At 40.0% G+C, this 23,467-nt stretch overlaps 1 protein-coding gene across 3 annotated transcripts in view; it reads left to right on the top strand.

Annotated features, from left to right (window-relative positions):
• The window catches only part of EPHA4 (EPH receptor A4), a 360,887-nt gene that overhangs the window by 329,182 nt on the left and 8,238 nt on the right, over positions 1-23,467 (top strand). For all 3 annotated transcript variants that reach the window (XM_061453043.1, XM_061453045.1, XM_061453044.1), the window contains 10 exons: positions 3,808-3,932; positions 5,108-5,267; positions 6,274-6,385; positions 11,679-11,737; positions 12,549-12,662; positions 12,853-13,038; positions 16,927-16,988; positions 17,534-17,743; positions 20,238-20,387; positions 22,731-22,924. In XM_061453043.1, the coding sequence (XP_061309027.1) occupies positions 3,808-3,932; positions 5,108-5,267; positions 6,274-6,385; positions 11,679-11,737; positions 12,549-12,662; positions 12,853-13,038; positions 16,927-16,988; positions 17,534-17,743; positions 20,238-20,387; positions 22,731-22,924 (1,372 nt within the window). The remainder of the gene's footprint in view (positions 1-3,807; positions 3,933-5,107; positions 5,268-6,273; positions 6,386-11,678; positions 11,738-12,548; positions 12,663-12,852; positions 13,039-16,926; positions 16,989-17,533; positions 17,744-20,237; positions 20,388-22,730; positions 22,925-23,467) is intronic.

Below are 23,467 nucleotides of genomic sequence, written 5' to 3' on the forward strand. Positions count from 1 at the left end.
GGCATTTGGGTGAAGTTTTTGTAGTACATCTGTGCTCTTTCCCTCTCTGTAGGCCGCACGCTTAGAACCGCAGTAATAAAACTACTAGTAGGTGTTTAATGGCAGGTTATTGAGGAAGTAGATAAAAGAAAATTGCAACATTCACATCAGTAGGGAGTGGGGTTTTTAAGGGAGAGGAACTGCTGAGCTTTGAACTAAGGAAAGTTACACTTGGTGCTTTTGTTCAAGGGGACCCTGTCAAATACCTTGTCATTCTTCCCTGTGAAATGGGCTGTTCTGGTGGAATTGGTATTTGGTGTATATACAGTCTGTGCACGTGTGGCAGAAAAAGTTGCCATTGTAAGCAGTGATCATTGAGAAGCAAGTTTTTGCTTAGTGTTCCCTTCCAAATACCAGCAAGCAGGGAGGAGGAAAGTACAAAAAGTGAAAGAAAAAGTGATCACCCACTCTCATCCAAAAATATTATGTGATCTTATTGCAAACATCTTAATCATGTACATTATTATTTTCAGTCAAGCTGTCCTCAGTATGTTTTTGGTAGGAACGTGTGTATACCATGAACAGTTAGCCCACGCATGTACAAGGGAAGATTCTGTCTTTTATTCTGCTTATGATCAAAGCATCTTTTTACAACCTGTTACATGTTTATCTTCACATCATCCCTAAGAGGCAGTTTAAAGGCAAAAGAGAGAAGAACAAAGAATGTAAATATTTTGCAGAAGCTCACCCTGTGAAGTCTGTGACTGCTGCCTGTACTGCCATGATGAGCTGGCAGTGGTGATGCACTCTTTGTCCTGAGCAATACTGACAGGACTCTTACGCTCTTTGGGTGGTATATGTCCAAGAGACCCAGGCCTGTTTTTTTTTCACTAGAAGCCCTCTCAGGTCAGCTGATGGATCCTGGAAAACAAGGAAATAAATAAACCTGATTCATAGGGCTATTTACAGATCTGAGAGAATTGGTAACGGAGGATTTTATACATGCACTGGGATAACCGTCGTACTCCCCATGGTTACTGAGCTCAGTTCCGCAAGATCCAGAGGGCTGCAGATCACTATCCTATTGCGTAGACTGTTATAGGTCTGTGCTGCAGAGATGTCAAATTGCTCCTGGACAGCCTCTTGCAATCATGGTGCTTTGATTTGAATCCTGTAGTTGGACTTCAACACTCTTAGGATTTCTGTATAGCATATGGGGAGACAAGATGTACAATCAAAACACAAAACCTCAGAAACAAGTTGCTCATCTACAGAATACAGAACAAAAGAAGTGATTAAAAGTTAAGTAGGACGAATTGGCATGTAAAGGACAGGAAGGAAAAAATAGGGCCATTCTTACAATTATAATCATAAGGAGTAACAAAGGAATAGATGTACAAATCGTCTTTGATCCATCATATCAAAGGAATGGATGTACAAATGCTTCTTGCCTCTTGTCCTGGAGGCCAGGAGCAGGTTGTTTATTCCAGTGTGGTGTAGTGCGTCAGATCAGCTGTCTATTTTTGAGAGACATGAGAAAGCACTTGTTAAATTACATAAAGCTAAGCATCTTTCACAAGAAGCAGTAGTTAATACATATTATTCTGCTGCAAATAGCCATTTTACAACACAGAAGAAATCCATTTTCATACAGCATGTATCAGCCCAATATTGAAGGACTCACCAAATTCCAGAAATGAAATGGAAAACCAAGGAGGTTAAAAAAAAAGGAATAAAAGTGAACTTTCTGCCTACAATTCCTGAGGTCAGACCAGCATGTGACAGATTCTCAGTAAAAAGAATTGCCTGTCTGCCCTTCATGAGGCACCAATTAACTAAGCATATTTCCCTCTGGTTGGTTTATCAGAAATGGGGGTGGGGGGTGGGTGTGTGTGTTTTAGGGTAACAAATGTGTTTTCTAATTTATTTGCTGAGCAGTAGTCTTACTTCAGAGTAGGGAAAAAAAAAAAAGTCTGATCCTCCTTTGAGGAACTGTGAGGTTATTAAGCAGGTTCTCAGCCATGCCACAGATATAACTTGATGGAGCACACCTGGATCCTCCCTGTTGGCTGTTTATAGTCTCCCCTGTCACCCAGTATTTGCCTTTGTATGTGAGAGACAAACAAGGAAAAAAGAGATAAAGGTTTTGGAGGCATTTCTAACAGAGATGCCAGACTGTCAAATAGTAAATCGGGAAGCAGCTCCCTGATGGTTTCACATCAAGAGGAGACACCCTTTTGTGACTGTGCAGCACATACTGGTTATTTTCACTTCCATCAGAACTGTCTGATGGTCAAGTAAGTTTGAAGCTTTCAACATTCAATTTTCCTTTCATTTATTGTGACTGTTTTATTTATTTGTCTTTCTTGCTAGTTTTCAAGGATATATGTTTCAAGGATACTTTTTACTTTCTAACATTTTCATGGATCATCATCCCCAAGTTAAGGGTAGAAAAAGAAACAACAAGAAAGGGAAAGGAGGGGAAAAAGAGCAATATGGCTACAGCTTCAGGGGACAAAAGAAAAAATATATTCAATTTAGGAAGACCTCTAATCTCTGGTTATACAGGACAGCTTTGTTAGATAAGATTAAAAATTTCATGAATATCCCTTTTTATCCCTGGAGACTCCACCATTTACACCAGCTATTGTCAACATCAAAAGAGCTTGATAACAGCTGGCTTGAGACGTGACCACACAGCAACACAACAGCAAGAAAGGGGCAGCCAGGTTCATAAATCTTCAGAAAACCTGTTCCCCCAGCACAGCCATGAATCTGCTGCTATCACAGTCAAAGGGAGTATACATTGTCCTCCAGCCAGTCAAAAACCTGAACTTCAGCATTAGCAGGGGCTCTATTGAAACTGTAGGGTGCACAATGAGATGTCTTCCATTATCTTCTTCATTGCAGCCCTTATTACTGCACATAGATACAGTTTAAAAGATCTTTGAGTTTAGCTTGTTGCTAGGTTTTCTCCCAAAATCGCAGCGCCCTTACCCTTGGCAGTGTATTCCAGCTTTTCCTATTCATAGTATCAATATAGCACCACAGGGGACAGGGTCAGATGAAGTCAGTTTGGTACACAATGAACCAATCTCTGATATCTTCTGAGGAAGGAGCTATCAAAGCCAGAATCTGGCCCTTGGGCACTGAGCTTCCCCATTCTCCAGGGACTGCTCACAGACGCGGACGTAAGCAGGGCGAGTTTAGGGAGCACAAATTGGCTCAGACTCTTGAAATACATTTTCCTGGTTTTCATGGGAGGGTCCAAATTCATGTGTATTCAGCTTTATTCTCATTTTACTTAATTCAGTGGCAATATTTTCTCAGCTTTAGAGAAAACCAGATTAGTCCCTCAGGAACTTCAGAGTTCCTGTAAAGCAAATAGCTGATGAAGTAACATCAGTTAATCTTAGGAGGTGGAAGAAGAGAATGACCACAACAAAAGTATAAGTTTATGCACTGTGCCTAACAAAGGGCAAAAATAAGGCAGAATCTTTTAGTAGCTTAGCCTGTTACAGAGGTTTGTACCTGGGCGTCATGAACGTTGCAGTGTTTAGACAACTGTATTATGACTTCAAAACCCACCTGTATAGTATTGCCCAGAATCCAGTAACGAACTTTTACTAGAGAGAATTAAATGTGATGCTGTTAGAGAAAACAAGAAAAATACTTAATGCTTCTAATCTCCACCCCCCCCCCCAAGCAAAACAGTTTCTGAAAGTGCTCATGTTGTGAAAGCTATGATTAAAAGTAAATTTTCCTCATTAAAACTTGCTTACAATTTTTTTTTTTAAATTACTTTTTTTTTTTTTTTTATTCTGGCAGCTCCATCACCAATTGCTTTGATCCAGGCTAAAGAGATAACGCGACACAGTGTTGCCTTGGCCTGGCTGGAACCTGACAGGCCAAATGGAGTCATCCTGGAGTATGAAGTCAAATACTATGAAAAGGTACTGTTCAAAAATGGACAAGTAAGGAGGGTTTTTTTGGGTTTGGGGAGAGCTTTTAACTTCATTTCATTGTGTTTTTTTTCCAGATAGGATTCAGTCATTTGAAACCAAATAGATTCAGTTTGATAAAATCCAATTAAAGATTTCATGCACTTGAATGGTTGCTTGAAAAGCAAGAATCATAGGCTGTTCCAGCTGTATGGCACGAGTTTATTTTTTTCCCACCTAGGAACTGAGCTTTTGTAGCAAGCATATTTATAATGAGAATCAATAATGCTGTTCAGAAGTGAGACAGTAGCTCATAGAAGTATAGCAATGAAATATATAACACAGTAACAATAATAATAATATCTGTTTGCCGATAGCTTCCACTTAGAGTGATAGTGTGGGCTGGATGGCTTTTAATAAAGAATAAGGAAAGAAAATTATGTTCTTCATACTTTCCAAGTTGGAGAGAGATGTTATTCCTGCAAATAATTTCTCAAGTATGGAACTATGAAAAGAGCTATTTCTTCAAAGGTTCTTTGTAAAAATGAACAATTACAATTACCTGCTTTTGTTTGCATGTGCTCTCTCTCATATGCACATGCATATTTCGGCATTTTTTTAATAATCACTTATTTGCTTACTCATACATACAGAAAAAGTCATCTGATTTTCAGGGAAGCTAGATTATTATATTTTCTGATGGATTTTTCCAGCCAAAAATAGGACAGTTTTTAAGATTGGACTTTCTGGAAGACATTTTCTAAGTCTTTTTTTCTTAAAGTATTTTTATCATTTTTATTTTTTATATGGCTTCTAACTGGTAGGAAATGAAAGTGCCAGCAAATGTGAGTAGAATGTTGCTTGTTCATCAAGAGGATCCTGTTTGAATGCTTGGCTGTTTTCCAGAGGATTTCATTGTGTGATTTCTTAAATAATCAGTGATATATGAGCATCATACCTACCACCTCATCATCCTTATTTGGCTTGCTCAGAGCTCCATGCAGCACGCAGTGCTAGGGGTGTTGAGCAAGGCCAACAGCAGAAGCCTTTAGGATGTATTTTGAGAATTCCATCATTGTTACTCACCTTCTTTCATCATGACAGTTTTGGCAAGGAAGTGGGGTTCCACAATTCACGTTGCAGTGAAGCATTTTTACTTGATCACCACGGTGTTCTTTTGTTGTTAGGACCAAAATGAACGCAGCTATCGCATTGTGAAGACAGCCTCCAGGAATACTGACATCAAAGGGTTGAACCCTCTGACTTCATATGTATTTCATGTGCGGGCCAGGACAGCAGCAGGATATGGAGACTTCAGTGGACCATTTGAGTTCACAACTAACACAGGTAATGACATGCCCACTGATTTCTTTTGATTTTCCTTGAGCAAAGAGTGCATGTGTGACTGAGCTGTGTGTTTGGAGTTCCTAGTTGGTTGCTTGGACTGTGGTGTGTCTGTTATGGGAAAATGTTCTTAACATGGCCACATGACTGTTATTGATGCCATGAATCTGACCCAAGACACGTATTAGGTACGTTGTATTCTAGATTCTAGCAATGAAAATACTTCACTGTGGCATAAAGAGACACACATGTTTGCATATGTTTTTGAATATCTCATTTGTAGGTGAATAGAACCCTCTTACTCCCTTTTGCAAGTTATTGACGTAGATCAGTTAGGTGATCTACATCAACTCAAATAGTTGAACTTTTCTTTAGGCAGTCATATAAAGACAGACTGTTCAAATTATGTTGTCAGTATAGCATTTCGCTTTGCTCAAGGAAACATGTAAATTTAGCCCTCAAAATGTTTGTATTTTGGTGGCAGGAAGGCAATGTGACCAAGCCTTTTTTATTTTGGACATACACGTCTGCCTAAATCAGTTTAAGGTTATGCCAGTTAGTGGCAACATCCTTCAGAATGTTAAGTGCTGAATATAATCCATCCAAGGGAAAGATGGTGGACGTTTTAAAATAACTTATTCACTTTGTGTCAGCTGGGGAGTGATCATCTGGTCCCACTGAGAGAAAAAAAGGAGGAAAGAAAGGTGGAAAGCATTTAGAAAGGCAAAAACCATAGCCGTTATATCTTCTGAGCAACACCGAAGGGGAGAAGGAGGGGGAGTCCTTTTTCTTAGTGAACTGAAGTTCCCCAAGTCATTATCAAACATCATGTCTTCAGCTCATTAGCGCCCTGTTGGAAAATTGTGTCAAATGACTGTATAATAAAGGCCTGAAAGTAGATTTGAGTGCTACTCTAAACTGCCTTCACAAGCCAGAAAGCCTCACTGAGTGCTACCTAGGTTGATTTTTTGAGAGTGTCTGACACTAATGCTCCCTTTTCTGTTTCCAGTTCCTTCCCCCATCATTGGTGATGGTACCAATCCCACAGTGCTTCTTGTTTCAGTGGCTGGCAGTGTTGTTCTTGTGGTCATTCTCATTGCAGCCTTTGTCATCAGCAGGAGGTAAGAACTTAAGCTTCTCTAGCCCTCTCTTTCTTTCATGAGGGAGCTTTTTGTCTCCTCCAAACAAAGCTGAATTCTTTGATTAGCATCATAAACAGTACATTTGCATTACAAGCCTTCTCCCATGTAGCTTTGATCTTCTCAACATTAGTACCAAGCAGTATGTGATGTAATGGCAATAGTTCCAGCTCTATTTTCCCTTCAAATGCAAAGCTGGTTCCAATAACTGTCATTGAATAGCAAGCCAGTTAGAGATTTGTGGTTAGTGTAATTTGAAGTTAAGTTTAATGGGTATGGGTACAGTAGATTTTCTTGGACTGACTCCTGATAGGGATTAAACAATTGCACTGTTGTGAACTAAGCCATCAGATGGCAATTCTTGTGGGTTTGGTATTAGTCCGTATGAGTCTGCATTGGTCTTTTGAGTTAGTCCTTCCAATGTGAGTGGGTATGACTGTGAAACATAAGCTACAGTCATTCAGCATCATATGCAGTAACACAGCAGACTGGATTGATGGTTAGTTCATCAGAGCAGGACCGTAATCTTCTGTGAAGTACTTATTCTCCCAAATTCAACCCAAGCATCAGGAATAATTCTGCAAATGCAAGGACAGTGTATCAGAAACATAATGTGAGTGTTTCTGTCTTTACCTTTGTGTTTAGTCTCATTTAAAACGATCGCATGATTTTGCTTCAGTGTAAAAGTGATAAAACTGGTTGTATCATTACTGCATCTGAAGTCTGGTATCTGAGGGATGCACATTTTGTCAGTCTCTGTTGATCAGTTTAATGGTATCAATCATAAATGTCCACAAATTCCTCTTGATTTGTTCTCTAAATTGTCTTAAAGGGCAGTTAAGTCACTATGATTATAATATCTAAAAAGTAGGCATGCATTGTTATAGCTTTCTGTGGGTGTTAAACTCGGAGCCTCCATGCTGGCAAGAAGAAAGAAGAGCAGAGCACATGAAAATGTAATGCGGAGAGACAGGTTTATTAAAAGCCATTGCTAACAGAAAATAGCATCACTGAGCTTGATGACTTAATCTCCTCTCTGCTTTTATTGATCACTTTATTATTTAAGGCAGGATTGATAGCAGGATACATTGGATTTCTAATTATGAGTCGCCACCTTGGAGAATTGAGCCTGTCGAGCTGCTTTGAGATGATTCCTTTCACTCCTCCCCCCATAAAAAAAATGTCACTTCCCAAGGCTGGTAAACACAGCTTGATGATTAGCCCTCAATGGATCACTTTTTAGAAAATGAAATGTCAGCCCCTTGCCCTCATATTGATTCTCTTTAGTATCAGCCGTAAAGCTGTCAAAGGAAGGGCTGCCTGGAGCCAGGTAGCTGAAAGACTCACTGATGCAGGTGTATGCTCAGCCAGGTCTTTTCACCACTCAGGCTGTCTGTTCAGTTATCTCTGCCCACAAGTGTTCAACTTGGACAAAGACAAGACAAAGAGCAGGTGGGCAGTAGGAACCAAAGGCTGGACCAACCACTGGTGGGAATGGAGATAAAAGTATCCGGGTGGCCATGGGTTCAGAGATGTCCCATAGCTCTGCACTGGTAGGTCTCAGAGAGGCTATGGAATGGGAAAGACGTAGCAAGATGAATAGAATACTAGGACAGTGAAACTGCTCTGTGCATACTAATGCATGATGCCTTGCTAATTAATGCCTTTCCTCAATACAGACCTCTCCAATAGCTGGAAGTAGCTCTCGATAAACAGAACCTACTTTAATATTCACTATTACTCTTAATGATGTTAACTGCTTTACCAATGTAATTTAGAGGTGTGGGCTTTGGGGATATTTCATGATGTTTTAACCCCAGCAGAAGCTAATAGCAAAATAATTATACTTTGTTCCAAAATGACTTCAGATAAGAAAAAACTTTTCTGTCTATAGAGTCCCCATGAGGAGGTTTTGTAATCTAGCCATGACCGAAAAGTTATCTTTGTACAATCAAACCTGTGCTTTGGCCTGCAGATATGGCCCTTCTGCATCTGTGCGCCAAATGTGGGAACTGGGCATATGCTGCAGTCACTCACTTTTGAGCCCTTGGTTATTACTATTAATTTAGCATTACATTTTTCAAGTCATTGCTCAAATCCAAAAATTCATCTTTACAACGGAATTTGTCAAAGGACTTTGCCTTCAGGCACCTCTAGCTGTTTGGTTCTGTCCTGCAACCACAATGTTTCTGTTAATAAGAGAACTAACCTGCCTAAATGTTGATTTAAACTTAACTGAGGTTCAGGTGAGCATATCCGTAGAGCAGAGTGCAGGAAGTAGCATGAGTGTTTCTAAACCCTGCCCTGCAGGAACCACTGAGTGAAATTGCAGTATCTCAAATAGAGTTTTAAAGTATTTGGGAAAGTGTAAAACAGAAAGACCCACTTTCTAAAAGGGCTTGGGGTAGAGTAAGATGGCCCTACAGAATCCTTGGTCATCTGGAAGTTTCTGTTAGAAATTCTTCCAGTTGATAGACTGGTTTGTCTTCTGCTCCATCTACAGCTGCACACATTTGCTCACCTTTGCTGATGGTGTTGGATCTGGTGCCTAAGCATCGCAGCACTCCAACCCCTCTTTTGTTTGGGGAGAAAGGGAGAGCAGCGCTGTGGCGCCAGGTCCATACTGTTTCACTTCAGTGCCTGCTAACACCCTCTGTTTCAGCCTCCTCTTCATCACCAGCCCCCACCTGTAAATTTGCCTGTGCCTCTGAACCCCATGGTTTCTGAAAGCTTCTCTGTTCTTTTCCTGAATGCCATCTATTTAATCACCACCACCAAAATCCCTGTAATTACGGGGTTCAAGCCTGCGACAAAGGCTCCCTTCTGCCGCTCAGGTGAGCTGCCCCGAGAGGCAGCTCAAGCCCTGCGTGTCCTGTGGTGCGGGGCTCCTGTGCTGCTCTCGGGACAATGGCACTCAGGAGCCTCCTGCCCCCAGCCAAGCAGGAGAGGTCAACAGGTGACACAGGGAGAAGTGGAAATAGGTAGGTAGTTTGGAAGGTATTATTTAAGCTTAATAAGCTACAATTATATTGCTTGAACAGTAATCCCTTTGTTTCCCTTTGCTTTTTGCATGTCTTTGGGTTTTAGTGGAGGAAGGTTTTTTTTTATCTGTTGTTAGGGTGATTGTACATTCAAAAATAAGATAAAAAGCATTTTTCCATACCTAAAATGCATTTGTGCAAAGACTGTTTGTGTTTCATGTTCCCCATCTGTGCCTGAACATTAATAACATTAATTTGAAGGAATCCTGCTTAAAATGCAGATAATTTTTGGTTTGTTTTCTATTTTTTTCTTTTCTCTGAGAGAAGTTGTATAATACTTGAAGCAATCTCTGCAATCCCCTTAGCTGCCTTGGTCCCATATGGCACTGGATGAGATATGTGCTGCCTCTTCCCTCTTATTCAGTTCAGTAACTGGGAGCAGAACATAGTCCTTTTATTTACCTCAGCACTGTTATGCCAGTGCTGTAAGTCCTCAGGCAAATAAATGGTTTAAATTGATGTTTGGATCTGGTGTGGTTTTTAATAATGCTTTTCTTGTGATTTGGAGCCATTTGTGTTTAATTGACTTTCATCAAGAAAAGAAACTCCCAACCGTTTATGGTTGGATGTGTACCTGCTCTTTATGTCTGAATGCAAGTGCCACTGATGTTGTTGGGAGCTGTGAGGCTTGGTTCAGAGATCAGGTAACCTTCATGTGTCAAACAGGATTTTATATTTCCCCCCCTTCTCTTTCATGGTTAATTTATAGTTTTATTATTGGCATAGTGTGTTTAACACCCAGCACTGAAAGACTGTGAAGAGCAAGGCTGGGAAATGGCCTTTCAGGTGGCAGCAATGGGAATCTGCCATTCCCCGAAGGCCAGGCACAGAGTGGGAAGTGAAATGCTTTCTGCTAATGGGCACAAAAGTTTTGCTGATGGGAGGGGAATGATGAGACTCTGGAAGATTTGCTGCAAGTGAGGCTCTCAGTCATGTGTTTTCTTCCTGTCATCCATGAGGTTTTGTCCCCTTTTAACTCATATCTGCTGATAGGTCTTTCTCTCACCAACTCCCATTTTCCTCCTCTACCCATTCACCATTTTCAGACTTCTAACCCAGTCTCACCCCAGTGTCCCTGGCAGGCCTGGTCATCTGCTACCCTACTCCAGGCAGCAGGTTGTACGTTTCAGGCAGTGCCAGTCTTGCCTCCTGTGCTCCAGGCTTGGTTTCTCCTTCTGCCTTCCCTCTTGTTCACTCTAGTCCAGACTTTTACAATTGGCTAGCCTGGGTCTGACATGCTGGGAGACTTGGACTTCCATAGGAGCAGGCAAACTGAGGAGTAAGCAACAATAAGTGCTTCTCTTGGGCAACGTCTGTTCTTATGTCTGGTTCTGAACTTTCAGTGAATGATGGGTAAAAGCCCACATCAAAGCTCTACGTCTATATACCAGTAGATGCTGGGGAGCTTTAAATCCCGGTACACATTTGGCTGAGCTGACTCTTCAATATCTTCCCTAACAGACTAACTTCCTGTGTTAACTTTTCTTAATACCACTTATCCATTGAAGTTTAAAGCTGAATTAATTAAATACATAACTGGATACAATATCATGTGTGTAGGTATAGGAATAGTGATCTGTATAATTAACATACTATACTAGAGGGCTAGTAGAACAGCCCTGCCATGAGAAGCATTTTGTCCCCCATTCACTTATACAGTGATTAAGAGAATAAATAAAATCCTTGGGATCTGCATTGTTTGGTGGTCAGGGTTTTTTCTTTTTTTGCTGCCATCCTGATTTCTGTGTTAATAGACTTATTTTCAGTTTTAAATATGCAGTCAAGTAAGTATGCTGGTATTGGTATTTGCCACTGTCGTGGTTTAAACCTAATTGCATTTGAAAAATCAATCTACCAAAACACCTTTGTTGTAACATTTAAATCCATATATGATAGGGCTAAAAAGCTATTTGGCCCTTTTTTGCAGAATTGCAAATATATGTTTGAAGAAAAGGTAGCCAAAACACAGGCTTTCTTTTCTTTCTTTAAATGCCGAGATGCAAAATAGATTTGTGTTTCCCTTAATGCTTTGTTGATGCCAATAACACTTAGAGCAGTTTGAGGAGTCTCCTACCCTTCTGGTAAGTGTATGTTGTGTCATGAGCTGTTGTACGGGAGCTGCTGAGCACAGGTCGTGGCAGGTGCAAATAGCTCAAGTCTCAGCAGGTCAAGAAGACTGAACTTGCCTCAAAGTGAGATAGTTGGAACTGTCATGTTCTGTTTTGTTCCGACAGGCGCAGTAAGTACAGTAAGGCTAAGCAAGAGGCAGATGAGGAGAAACATTTGAACCAAGGTAAAAGGCAGAGGTGCTTGGGTTTTTTGATTCGGTTTGTAAAATATGTCTCATGTTCTGATGCTTGTGAAATAAGGGATGATATTCCTCTTAGGATAATATGTTTCTGTTTGCTTGTCTTACAAACATCCTTCTTCAAAAACACGTGCTTTAGTAACAGGAAAAATAGGAGTATCTGGGTAAAAGGTTTTGAGTGGGCAAACAGGAAAAAGGTTCATCAATTTTTTCTGTTGTTCCTTTCCACTGAAAAACATCTCTTCCTGGCTAGTGATACCTAAGCTAGATTTTTTCCCCACAATACTCTGCTAAAGAAAGCAGTTTTGGATGGGTTAGAGGCAATCTTGCAGGAAAGGGAATGTGAACATTGCTGCCTTTTTTCCAGGACTGAATCCTACTATTATTTCCATCTCAGTCGTCCAGCTATCAAACCTAGGACCAAAATTCAGAATTTCTTGGCTTCCAAAAAGGAAATGGGATGTGTTTTAGTCTCACAGGTCCGTAGACAGGCTACTGTCCTGTTAGGGATGGCAGTGATTTGTGAACCTTATTTATCGGCAAAAGCCTGATCCCTTATATCAGTATTAAATATTAAATATTGATGTGAGGATATATTAAGTGTTTACATTAAAAAAAATCACACTGGAGGAAAAAATGCATTAAGTCCTTCCTTCATCAGTCATTCCTGGCTTACAGTACGTTTTTATTGTACACTCTCTTTGCTGTTGTATATCATTAAGGCTTCAGTCTCATATGTTCTGTGTTTAGCAGCATGTAGATCAGTGACTTCAGATAAAACATTTCTGCCTTGCAGGTGTTAGAACATATGTGGATCCTTTTACATATGAGGATCCAAACCAAGCTGTGAGGGAATTTGCCAAAGAAATTGATGCCTCCTGTATAAAGATTGAAAAAGTTATTGGTGTGGGTAAGTGCCAGAAGTTTTGCTTTTTTTTTTTTTTCCCTGTAAATACGCATTTAAATTTGCTTTTAGAAAACTTGGGATCCTGTGATTTTTGTATGACAGCTCCCCCAAATGTACTGACATAACAGTTTGACAACACACAAATGCGTGTTTCATGTTCATGACCATGGATTCTTGTGCCTTTTTTCTTAAGGAGAATTTGGTGAAGTATGCAGTGGACGTCTCAAAGTACCAGGAAAAAGAGAGATCTGTGTTGCTATCAAGACTCTAAAAGCTGGTTACACTGATAAACAGAGGAGAGACTTCCTGAGTGAAGCCAGTATCATGGGACAATTTGACCACCCCAATATCATCCACTTGGAAGGTGTAGTTACTAAATGTAAGTAGGTCATTTTCATGACAAGGCCAATTTGAAAGTCACTGAGAAATTAAGTCTGCGATGGTGTGTGCTGGTTCTTTTTTTCTTTTTACCCTCTTTCCTGGGAAATGACAGATGGAACAGATCCACTGATAGCTAATAGGAGGAAATCAGTGCAGGACAAGTCATTAATCTTGTTGTCAGCTATAAATGGGTTTATGGCTTCAACTGATATTCTATCCGTAGGAAACTTGTATGTGATTTTGTAGGGGGAATTAATACTGCAGGGGTTGCCTTTTTTTTTTTTCTTTTTCCTATGCCAAGCAGGCATCTTTCACATCTTCACTAGGCTGAGCTGATTGTTACAGGATAGGCGAAAGCAGATGGTGAGCAAAGAATTTAAAATGGTCTGGGGAAAAATACCAAAACAAAAATAGTCATATGTTTAAGGTACAAAGCACAGATGTAAGGAGCAAGCCTTTGAAATGAAGTAGGGTGTTTTAGTGTGAAACATGCTTATTTGTTTTCTGAGTTACAGGTGTGATAATTCCACTCTGCAGAATTTACCTGGCCGATCCTTTTGTTTGTTTGGTTGGGATTTTTTAAGTCTGTTAGCATGCACTGTGCCAGGAACCCTGCCTTAGAAAGAGAATGACAGTGCTTGCTGTATGCTCTTGGTAGGCTAGAACTGAAAATACACCTGGGAGACAGACGTGTTTGGGTCTGACTTGATAAGGTGTCACTGCGATAGTGTAGTTATTGTCCCTACTCCAACTGCCCTGCGTACCATGTTGGCAAAGGCTGGCACTGATGGGAAATCTTAAAAGACCATTTGAATGTAAAGGCTCATGCTCAGGGTAGCAAAGAAAGCAGTCATCTTGTGAGCTGCTGTTTAAAGGGTGGAATTTGTGAAGCTTACATTCTGCAGCTAATAGTATGCATGATAAACGTGAATGGAGGGTATTAATAGTGTGAGGAATTGAAATTAGATATGGATGCAAAGTTAAAAAGTAAAATACTAGTGTAAAGTATCTCCCATACGGGGTTGTCAAAGCTATCAATACCATTGAAAAATCCTGCCCCTCTTGAATGCCATTGGGAGCGGAATGCTTACTCTGTCACTTGCGTTTTTAGAAAACTTACCCTTGCTCATTTGACCATCATTTACTGAGGGCTTCCCTCCAAACTGAAATGAAAAGATAATAGTCTGTTTGAATTTTTAAGGTCTGAGTCTTTCTTTCTGTTGCTCTTGTTATAAAGGGGGGGTGGTTGTGGTCAGACCACCATGTTTCCTATAGACTGTAATTTTTCTAGCACCCTTGTAAAAGAAAGGCAACAGGAGAATCTTTGTGTTGAAATCCCATTAGGCCAGAACCCCCTGAGCTATTATAGCTCTAACAGTTATAAATGACTATATGCATCTGCATAATGCAGTTGTCACTGAATTCAAATGATTTGAAATTTTCACCGAGGAGGTGGTAGCCTGACCTGAGAACTTTTCATTGCCTGGCTTGCAGTAAGTGATGCTTCTGCAGCAAGTCATCTTAGTTACCTCAGAGCTGGTGTGTTTGGTAAACAGGGCTACTTAAGAAGACATTTATCTCAATTTCTCCATAGGTTTTCTGAATGCTGTGATAAATGACTGTATTTAATAAACTGAAAATTAAAGTGTGAGATAAATAGTTGTGTAGATGGGAGCTGGGAGAAGCAGCAAAAACTCATGAATACATTATTGGCTGCTAGTCAAGTACTTTAGTAATTGACTCACTGATGGTAACTTCTCTGTCTGTCCCCCTCCCCTGATAAAAAAGTGCCTGAGTAATGAAATTACATGTTAATGCACTGAAAGAGTCTCCCTTTCTTCCTTTCTTGACATAGTATCTTTTGATTGAGGGAGGTTAATTAAAACTCATTTAGCTGTATTTGTTCAGTGGAAGGGTTCTGGTCACAATTGCAAAAGATAAATGAGGATATATGCAGATTTGGTTGGAGTTTTTCTTTCTGCCAAAGAAGGCCCCCAAATATGAATTAAAGGGAGAACGATATTTTATCACATCCCTTTCCTTAATGGTGCATATACTCATTCAAGGTTACTAAGCCCTTCATCCAGAGCAGTGTAATTTAGGCAATACCATCACTTCTCTGCTGCGCTCATGCAAATCAGAAGGGGTTCAGTTGCCAGACTGGCATTTCACAGGCATACCAGTTTGCATGGGACCAAAATAGTTACAGTTTTGATATCAGTTGGGAGGGAAGGGGAACCAGGAATAGTAAAAGGCCTGTAAAGAATTAAGTTGTGACTGAAAAGGTGAAATAAGTAATGATGAGTGAAATAAGTGATGTATTGCACATGGATGTTGGCCTAAGTAAAATTATGTAAAATTTTCAGTACAGTCAGTCAGTATAGAATATTGTTTTGTAATAATAATAAAAAGAAAACAAAACCAGATTACTTTAAAACCAGAAATCCCTGACAAATGAAGAGAAAAACATCTTGGTGAAAAACACACTGAGTTAGAAATGATTAGGAGAGCTTTCAATGCTGCAAAATTTCATAGTATGGTAATTTTCACATCTGGTTGTTCTGAAGCAGGTACTTGCTGGTGAAAAATGCAAAGAAAAGTTGAGTAGTTCTGATACCTCTGATGCTAACACAGAATTAAGCTATCTGCAGTCTAGGTGACACATCCACTGAACCCTTCTTTTTCCATAATGTTCTGTTATTCAGAGCTGCTCTAGGAAGTGCAAAAGCAGAGTTTCTCTGGGACACTGTCTTTTATTTAGGAAGAAATTCTATAGTTCCTGTAGCTAAAGTGTAACTGGGAAGAAGAGTTGCCATCCCATCCCGGCACTTATCATCAGGTGCTCCCTTGGCTTCAGGTGGGCTTGACAGTGCTCATCTTGGGACCAGGCTTGTGTTATTTGACCTCTGATAGTCACTTATCTACAGCTCCCAGTGCTGACTTTTAGAATGGAGATGATATTGGACCTTTTTCTGCAAATATCTATCTAGGTGCTGAATATCCAGCTTGATTTAGCCCCATGGAATAAATAGTGTTACTTATATATACCTAAATGTTTTCAGTTTCAGTGGTATATGACTTTGGAAAGCTCTTAAAGGCAACATCAAGCATTGTTTACGTATTTGCTGTTGCTTTACACAGGAGAGTGCCCAGAAAGCATCCCCATGTCAGTAACATTACATTACGTTTCTCTTCAGATCGCCCAGCTTGGCTTTCTGTATCGCAGCATGGAAAGCTGAGTGCTGCTGAAGCGCTATGCCTGTGTGACACAATTCATTGAATCATTTATCCTGTGGTTGACTTCATGAGGCAAATGGCTTTGGCTCATTTATAAATAACAAGAGACACTGAATACAAATTCAGGATAGAAAGTTGAGAGGAACAGCCTTTATTTTTCATTCTTGAACCCAGTTGTCTTGGAATACCTTGTAGCTGCTGACAGCTTCTAACTCGCCTAAAGCGTTGATCTTTTGAAGGAGGCAGAGACCAAAGTATTCACAAATTCCATTTTGAAAGAGAACGGCTTTCTAGTCTGCAAGCAATTTAATTACGCTAAAGATATTTGTCAAGTTTGAACAGATCTTTATTTCTTAGCTCTCAATTATCAATTCATAAACTCCTTAGAGAACAGGAGCCACTTTAGTTAAAGACCTTGTCAGTGAGCCAACCAAAGGGTTAACCTTCCAGATGGGGCCCTTTGAATGTTTCTGTCCTGTAATATTTCTTCTCTTGCACCCCACAGCTGAGGCATAAGCTTGGTGCTTTTCAAATTAAATTAGATTGTGTAAGCCAGGTGTCTTGGCAGTAAAATCATGTGCAACCCATTTTTATCCCATTAACATCAGTGTTCATCAAGGAATTGTGTTTTTCTTTCTGCGAACTCTAGGTAAACCGGTAATGATCATAACTGAGTACATGGAGAATGGCTCCTTGGATGCCTTCCTCAGGGTAGGTGATTTCTTCATAATAAGCTAAGGGGATTTTGTACTGGAGACATTTTCTGGTCTTCATTCTGAGTTGGTATTTTTTTGCAGAAAGATACTGAAAATTCAGCAATTTAAAGGAGATTATGTTTGAACTTGGGAAATTTCTGTTTCCTGGTGTTGCCTCCCTCTACTGAAAACCAGAATAAATGTAAAGTGGAAGAATATAGAATAAACATATTTTTTTAAAATAGCAGGGTCTTAAATAATCCATGTTTAATGGAAACAGTTCTGATTTGCTCCATTTTTGAAAACATTGCAATGACATAGACTCATTAAAACCAGATTCATTGCAAACTGGATACTGCATCACTGGAAACTGTGACAGAACCTGAGTTTTTACTTTGCTGGTGAATTATAGACAGTAGTCAGGAGATTGAGGAAATAGCTTTGTATTTTATTCGAGAGAAGATGGGAATCCAGAGATAGGCTCTTTGCCAATTTCAGCAACGGCAATAATGTAGCTTTTAGCTTAATGCTCTGTGATTTTCTTCCTTTCCCCATATGCAGAAGAATGATGGCAGATTTACAGTCATCCAGTTGGTGGGGATGCTTCGTGGCATTGGCTCAGGAATGAAGTATCTGTCTGACATGAGCTATGTGCATCGGGATCTAGCTGCTCGAAACATACTAGTCAACAGCAACCTGGTCTGCAAAGTGTCTGACTTTGGCATGTCCCGCGTCCTGGAAGATGACCCTGAAGCAGCTTATACCACACGGGTAAGGAGGGAAAGAAAATGTCCAGTGGGTTTTCTTGCCTGCATATTGGTTTTGTCTGACTGTGTAGGAGGTGACGATGGTTTGTTTAAAATAATCTCAGTCACAATGAAACCTATATCATGACCTAAAAATAAACATTGGCCCAGACTCCATAGCTTGTATAAATTAACGTAGTGGTATTGCTACAAGATCAGTGGCTACATTGGTATTTCTTCTGTGAGGATGTGACCTATGTATTCCTCTGGTTTCTTCAGTGTGCTGGAGTGTGCAACAGGAACCTGATGCCAGAAATTAGAGCTTAGGCTTCTATTCCTTCTGATATCTACAGACATGTATAATGATTTCCAAATGGCTAGTCCCACTGAGGTTTGATACAGCAAGTGTATAAAACCCCATAAGTCCATCTTTTCCCCATGGCAAAGCTAGTCATAAATTTGACCTAAATAATTTGGACTGGGGAAAGTGTGAAACCTGCATTCCCATTTTTTTGTTTCTTTCACATTTATCTATATTTCAGCATTCCACTGTTAACTAATTTTGCTAAAGCCATTTTAATATGCTGCATGTAGAATAATGGAATAATATAAGTACCTCTGGCCACAAAACAGTATCCTGACTATTACCAGCCTTTCTACCAATACCTCTGTAATTAACATGCACATGAAGGGAAAAAAAAAGTCAGAGTTTATAAAGTCTCCTTTTTTAATTGCTTATTTTTTCAGTTTTAAATATCTGCCATTCTCCATCTGTTCTCCCTAGTGCAGGGTTTGTTTGTAGCACTCAGATTTTGCAGTTTGATCCCAACACTCATCCTTTAATGGATTCACAGTTCGTTACAGGGAAGAATAGACTCCTGTAGTATTAAATGCTGGCCAGCCTTGGTATTTCTCACTCATAAGGGTGGCAAGTGGAAAAAGCAGAAGTCTGAAAAGCTGTATTCAGGGAAATCAAAGTTTAGACGAACACACAAGGGCAAGACAGAAATGACTGAAAAGCTTCCCTTTGAATTTAGTGAGTGGAGATATAGTATTATGTTTGCTCTTGAGAGTAAACTACAGGGAATCAATGACATTTACTTTACAGTGCGTTGTCTTCATTTGGTATCAGTAATGAAGGATCAGGAAAATTTGGATGAACTCCACTGTACTTGAGCAGCTAAGTAAAAAGAGCTTATTGAAATTTTTAGAATGACAACCGCATATAAACAATGTCCATGCATCTGTGTCTGAAAGGAGGAATAGAGCTTTTTCATAAGTAGAAACGATGCAATAGAATGCAATTTTTAAAGTGTCTTTTTTTTTAAGAGATGGTGTGGTGTGTTCTGCCCCCCATTAGTAGTTTAGAGTATCCTATAGCCACACGAGGCTATACTGCTTCAGCCTGATTCACCAAGGTCCTGATTCAGAGGGCAAAGAAGACATGAGAAGGACCCTTTTTCGTTTCACTTGGCTTTGGAACAAGTCCATATTAAACACTTGAGAGAGATATTAGAACAATAAGCCATTGAGTATGCACAGTTATGGATAAAAACTATCTAGAAGATTGCTGAGAAGATATCTACCAAAATAAACTTAATCAAAAAAGCATAAAAGCAAATGAAAGAACCTTAAAACCTTTGTTCAGTTTAAGTCGGTCCCCAGATGGAACTGCAGGAAACCAAAAGCTCAATTAAAAACACCTTGCATATTAGCATAAACAAAAGGAGAAATCTCTGGCCTGTGATCACTCAGCTAAGGCAAAATCAGATAAACAGGATGGAGTGAGTTCCTTTTAAAACAGTGCAGGACCTCAGTGGCCCAGATCAGATGCCCAAGTGTTTTTGTTTGCTTAAAAAGAACTATTGCAATGAGAGACTGCTCTCTCCAACAGGTATTAAAAGCAGCCTTGTGCCATGATCTGGTGTTGAGCTCCTCCCATGGGGACTGGGAGAGCCCAGAGGCTTGCTTGCTGTCTCACGTCTCTGGTAGGAGTTGGGATATTGCCCATGGGAAACACCACAGTATTCATAAATCTTCCCAGTTTATCCTCTCTTTATTTTACCTTTTTGAAAAGTAAAACGTTTGTAATCCCATTTTTCTGAAACAGGCCAAACAGGTCAGACAGGCAAGCAAGGAAATAGTAATTAACAGCCAGCATGTACTTATTTGTTTTGTCAACTAAATCTCTAATATATACTTTGTAAAACCCCTGGCTTGTTCTCATGCTTCATCATAGCCCTAAGCAGAGATCTCTTAGAGGGCTGATAAAAATACATTTAACAATTTACTGGTTCGCCTCCTTGTGACTAAAGAAAACAGATGGGCAGCATTGCCTCCTGGTTGGATCTGACAGTTTTATGGCAAGAAGATTAAAAAGTGATGCCTTTTCAAGAAGATTTCTGGAATTGCATACAGAAAACGATTTTGTGTTCTTAATGGCAGCGTAGAACTGTGTCAGGCCCATGCTTTACTGTGTCACTGACTCACTAGCCCGTGGTTTCTTTTATTTGTAACAGGGTGGCAAGATCCCCATCAGGTGGACTGCACCAGAGGCAATTGCCTACCGTAAATTTACATCAGCTAGTGATGTGTGGAGCTATGGCATCGTCATGTGGGAAGTGATGTCCTATGGAGAAAGACCTTACTGGGATATGTCCAATCAAGATGTGAGTCTCCTCCTGAGCTTCCTCTTCTTTTTCTCTCCCTTTCCCCCATGCCTTTATCTTTGTCCTTAGATGTCTGCTGATGTGTTTCAACTGCTATATGGTTATAAGACATTTACTCTAGGCTTTTAGAAGGATATAATTAGTGGTAGATTCCTGTTTTCTCAGGGAACTTCTCTGGAGCTGAGACTTCCTTGAATATTTCAATCCTGGTCTATGGTCAGGCATTAGGGAATTCTTAAGTTAGGGTCTGTAACTTATGCATCTCTCTTTTCTCCTTTCTTTTTCCCTTTTTTTTTCCTTTTTTTTTTTAATATATATTAGGAAAAATATTACAAACAATTGAAGTAAAAAAGAAGAATGAAGAAAAAGGAGACAAATATGTCAGATCTTAATACTGCCAAGAGAGGGAAGATTTGAATGTTGATATTAAATCTCAACTTTATTGAAAATCTTTAAGAAAAAACACTTTAATTTAATGGGGCTTCGTATTAGTAGTTAATTCTTCAAGCCCCAGTGCACTTGTAATTTCTTCCAGATGATTTTATTTCTTGTAGGATATCTAAAACAACACATATGAAATCCAATTCTGATTATCAGTCAGAGCATCCTTGTGACAATTGCATAGCTGCCCCCTGAGGACATTAAAAAGCAGCTTTCCTAAATGACCATTCTTAAATTATGCATGTCCTGTTTAACCATACCATCTGGACTACTTCAGTGTATTCCAAGGGGAAGCATGTACAATGGCTGCTATTCTAGAAGAGTATTTAATAATAATGCTAATAAGAGCTTTTGCTAATAGAATTTTTATTAAATGAAAAAAAAATAAATCCCAGTGAAAATGAGGCATAGATTATCCATAATTCTTTCCCAGGGGATCTAGAAACATATAAAGGAAGAAGAAAATATGAATCTGAATATATGGTCATGGGAGTGGTTAAGTCATTATACAAGTCATCTGCTTTCTTATGTGGAGCTGAACATTTTCAAAGAGTGTCTAGATGTGGATGGCATTTATTCTAAATGGGGGATATAATTTTAATTTCCTTCTGATGTGAAATGTCTCTTCTGGCACCCAGTCTTGCCTTCCTATGCTAACAGGAAGTCATCAAGATTTAGCAAGAAAATAAAATACCAGATGTGTCTCAGTTATATCAGGCATGTCTACACTGCACAGTGGAGCTCAATGCAACCAACACATAACTAGCATATTAGGCTGGTATACACTGCTAACATGTGGTGCTACACCATGCTAAAAAGCTGCTGGCTTGAACAGGACAGTGAAAGCCAGGATTACTGGCTTTGCATCCTCTTTTTAATACATGGCATAGACATACCACTTTTTTTTCTTCTTAATGATATTGAGAGTAGTGTTATTCACAACAAAGCAGAAGTGACTTTCAAGTTATTCTGTGTTGAATCAAGAGAAATCAAAGGATCTTTATGCTTTCTGGAGTAGTGAGAGCCACTTTGTTTGTAGTTACTGAATAGTTGCTGTTAGTACAAGCATATCCCTCACCCTGTCCTCCCAGTGGATTTTAGCCACTAATTGGACAAGAGCAGAACAAGGGAATTAAGTGCAATTCAGTGTCATGGTGAATCCTGCTAGCAAAGTCATATCGATTAATTAAAAACTGAAGGCTTCTGGGTCATACCAAAATTGAGTCCTGGTCACATCCCATTCTCCTGAGAGGGCTAAGAAGCCATTAGAGTACTGAGCTCTGGAGCCCTTTTTGGAGGGTTTGAAATTGCTTCAGCTTGTGAGTTTTTCTGGTTTCTATTAAGTGTGAATTGCATACTTCAGTTGCTGCATTGGGCTTCTGAACATTCTTGATAAAGCTGCACAAAAGGGTTCCCATCTCTGCATTTCTTGGCTCACAGCATAAAGTGCTGAGAAAACAGGTTCAAGGCCTGTATTGCTGACAGAGAGGAGAGGGACAAGGGGTTGATCTACTGTGTCCTAAAAGTGATGGGGAAAACTTCATCTTCAACATATGGCACCCAGAACTCTTGCTTTTCCAACCCTCTGTCCAATAAAGATAGTTGCTTAATTCTAACCTGGGCTATTTTGTCACCCTTGTATCCCATGTGCTTTCTTGTAAAACATTGCCCTGCTGCATGTCTGTTTTGGATGCTGTACCCTTTTAGTTTTGAATTGCTGAGGAGAAACAACAGTTCTGAGACCACCAACTGCCTGAGCCTGAGTGCCATTTTCCATGTTGTTCCACTTAATTGTGGATTTGTTTCCATACTTTGCATTGCCCTAGGATAAATGATACTCAGCTGGTAGATTTGAGTAGTGTCTGATGTTCTCTAATGTCTTCCTAATTGTGCCATTTATAGGTTATTAAAGCCATTGAAGAAGGATATCGGTTGCCCCCCCCAATGGACTGCCCCATTGCTCTCCATCAGCTGATGTTAGACTGCTGGCAGAAGGAACGCAGTGACAGGCCTAAATTTGGACAGATTGTCAACATGCTGGACAAACTCATCCGCAACCCCAACAGCCTGAAGAGGACAGGCAGCGAGAGCTCCAGGTCAGCTGTGCTTTTGTAATGGAGATGTATGAGGGAGCATAGTGGAAATGACAGGCAAAGCTGCATGTCACCTAAACCTCTGTGCTGGGCTTAATGTGTGCTCTGTGGCTCTGCAGAGCCTGACTGCACAGTAGACATAGCACCGTGCAAGAGGGCAAAGGGGTCTTGCTGGCACCCTGCTGAACCCCACTGGGTATCCCTGACCCTCCTACCTCTGTGAGAAGGAAAGTGGAATGAGCAGAGCTCTTCCTGTATCGCACCAGGTTCCGAGAACAGTCTTAAACAAAAGTTCTGATGTGGGCAAGCTCAGTTTGAAGATGAAGTTTGCTGCATCTTTTCCCTCTTCCCCCCTAGTGAAGGGGCTTGGAAGGGTAGCCTTAATGCAGTGTAGCTGACAGGAATGATGTGGTTTTCTGCAGGAAAAGTACATCATCAAGTTTTATAAACCCTAGATTTGTGTAGGATTTGCAAATGAGCATTACGGCATTACAGCCAACGCCTTGCGGGCATTGGGAAGGTGTGGATTAATTTTTATGTGAATTT

The sequence above is a fragment of the Pezoporus flaviventris genome, unplaced genomic scaffold (genome assembly GCF_033815535.1).
Source record: "Pezoporus flaviventris isolate CSIRO_AGI_PZ_B2104156 unplaced genomic scaffold, CSIRO_AGI_Pfla_v1 ptg000013l, whole genome shotgun sequence".
In the NCBI taxonomy this organism is placed as follows: domain Eukaryota; kingdom Metazoa; phylum Chordata; class Aves; order Psittaciformes; family Psittacidae; genus Pezoporus; species Pezoporus flaviventris.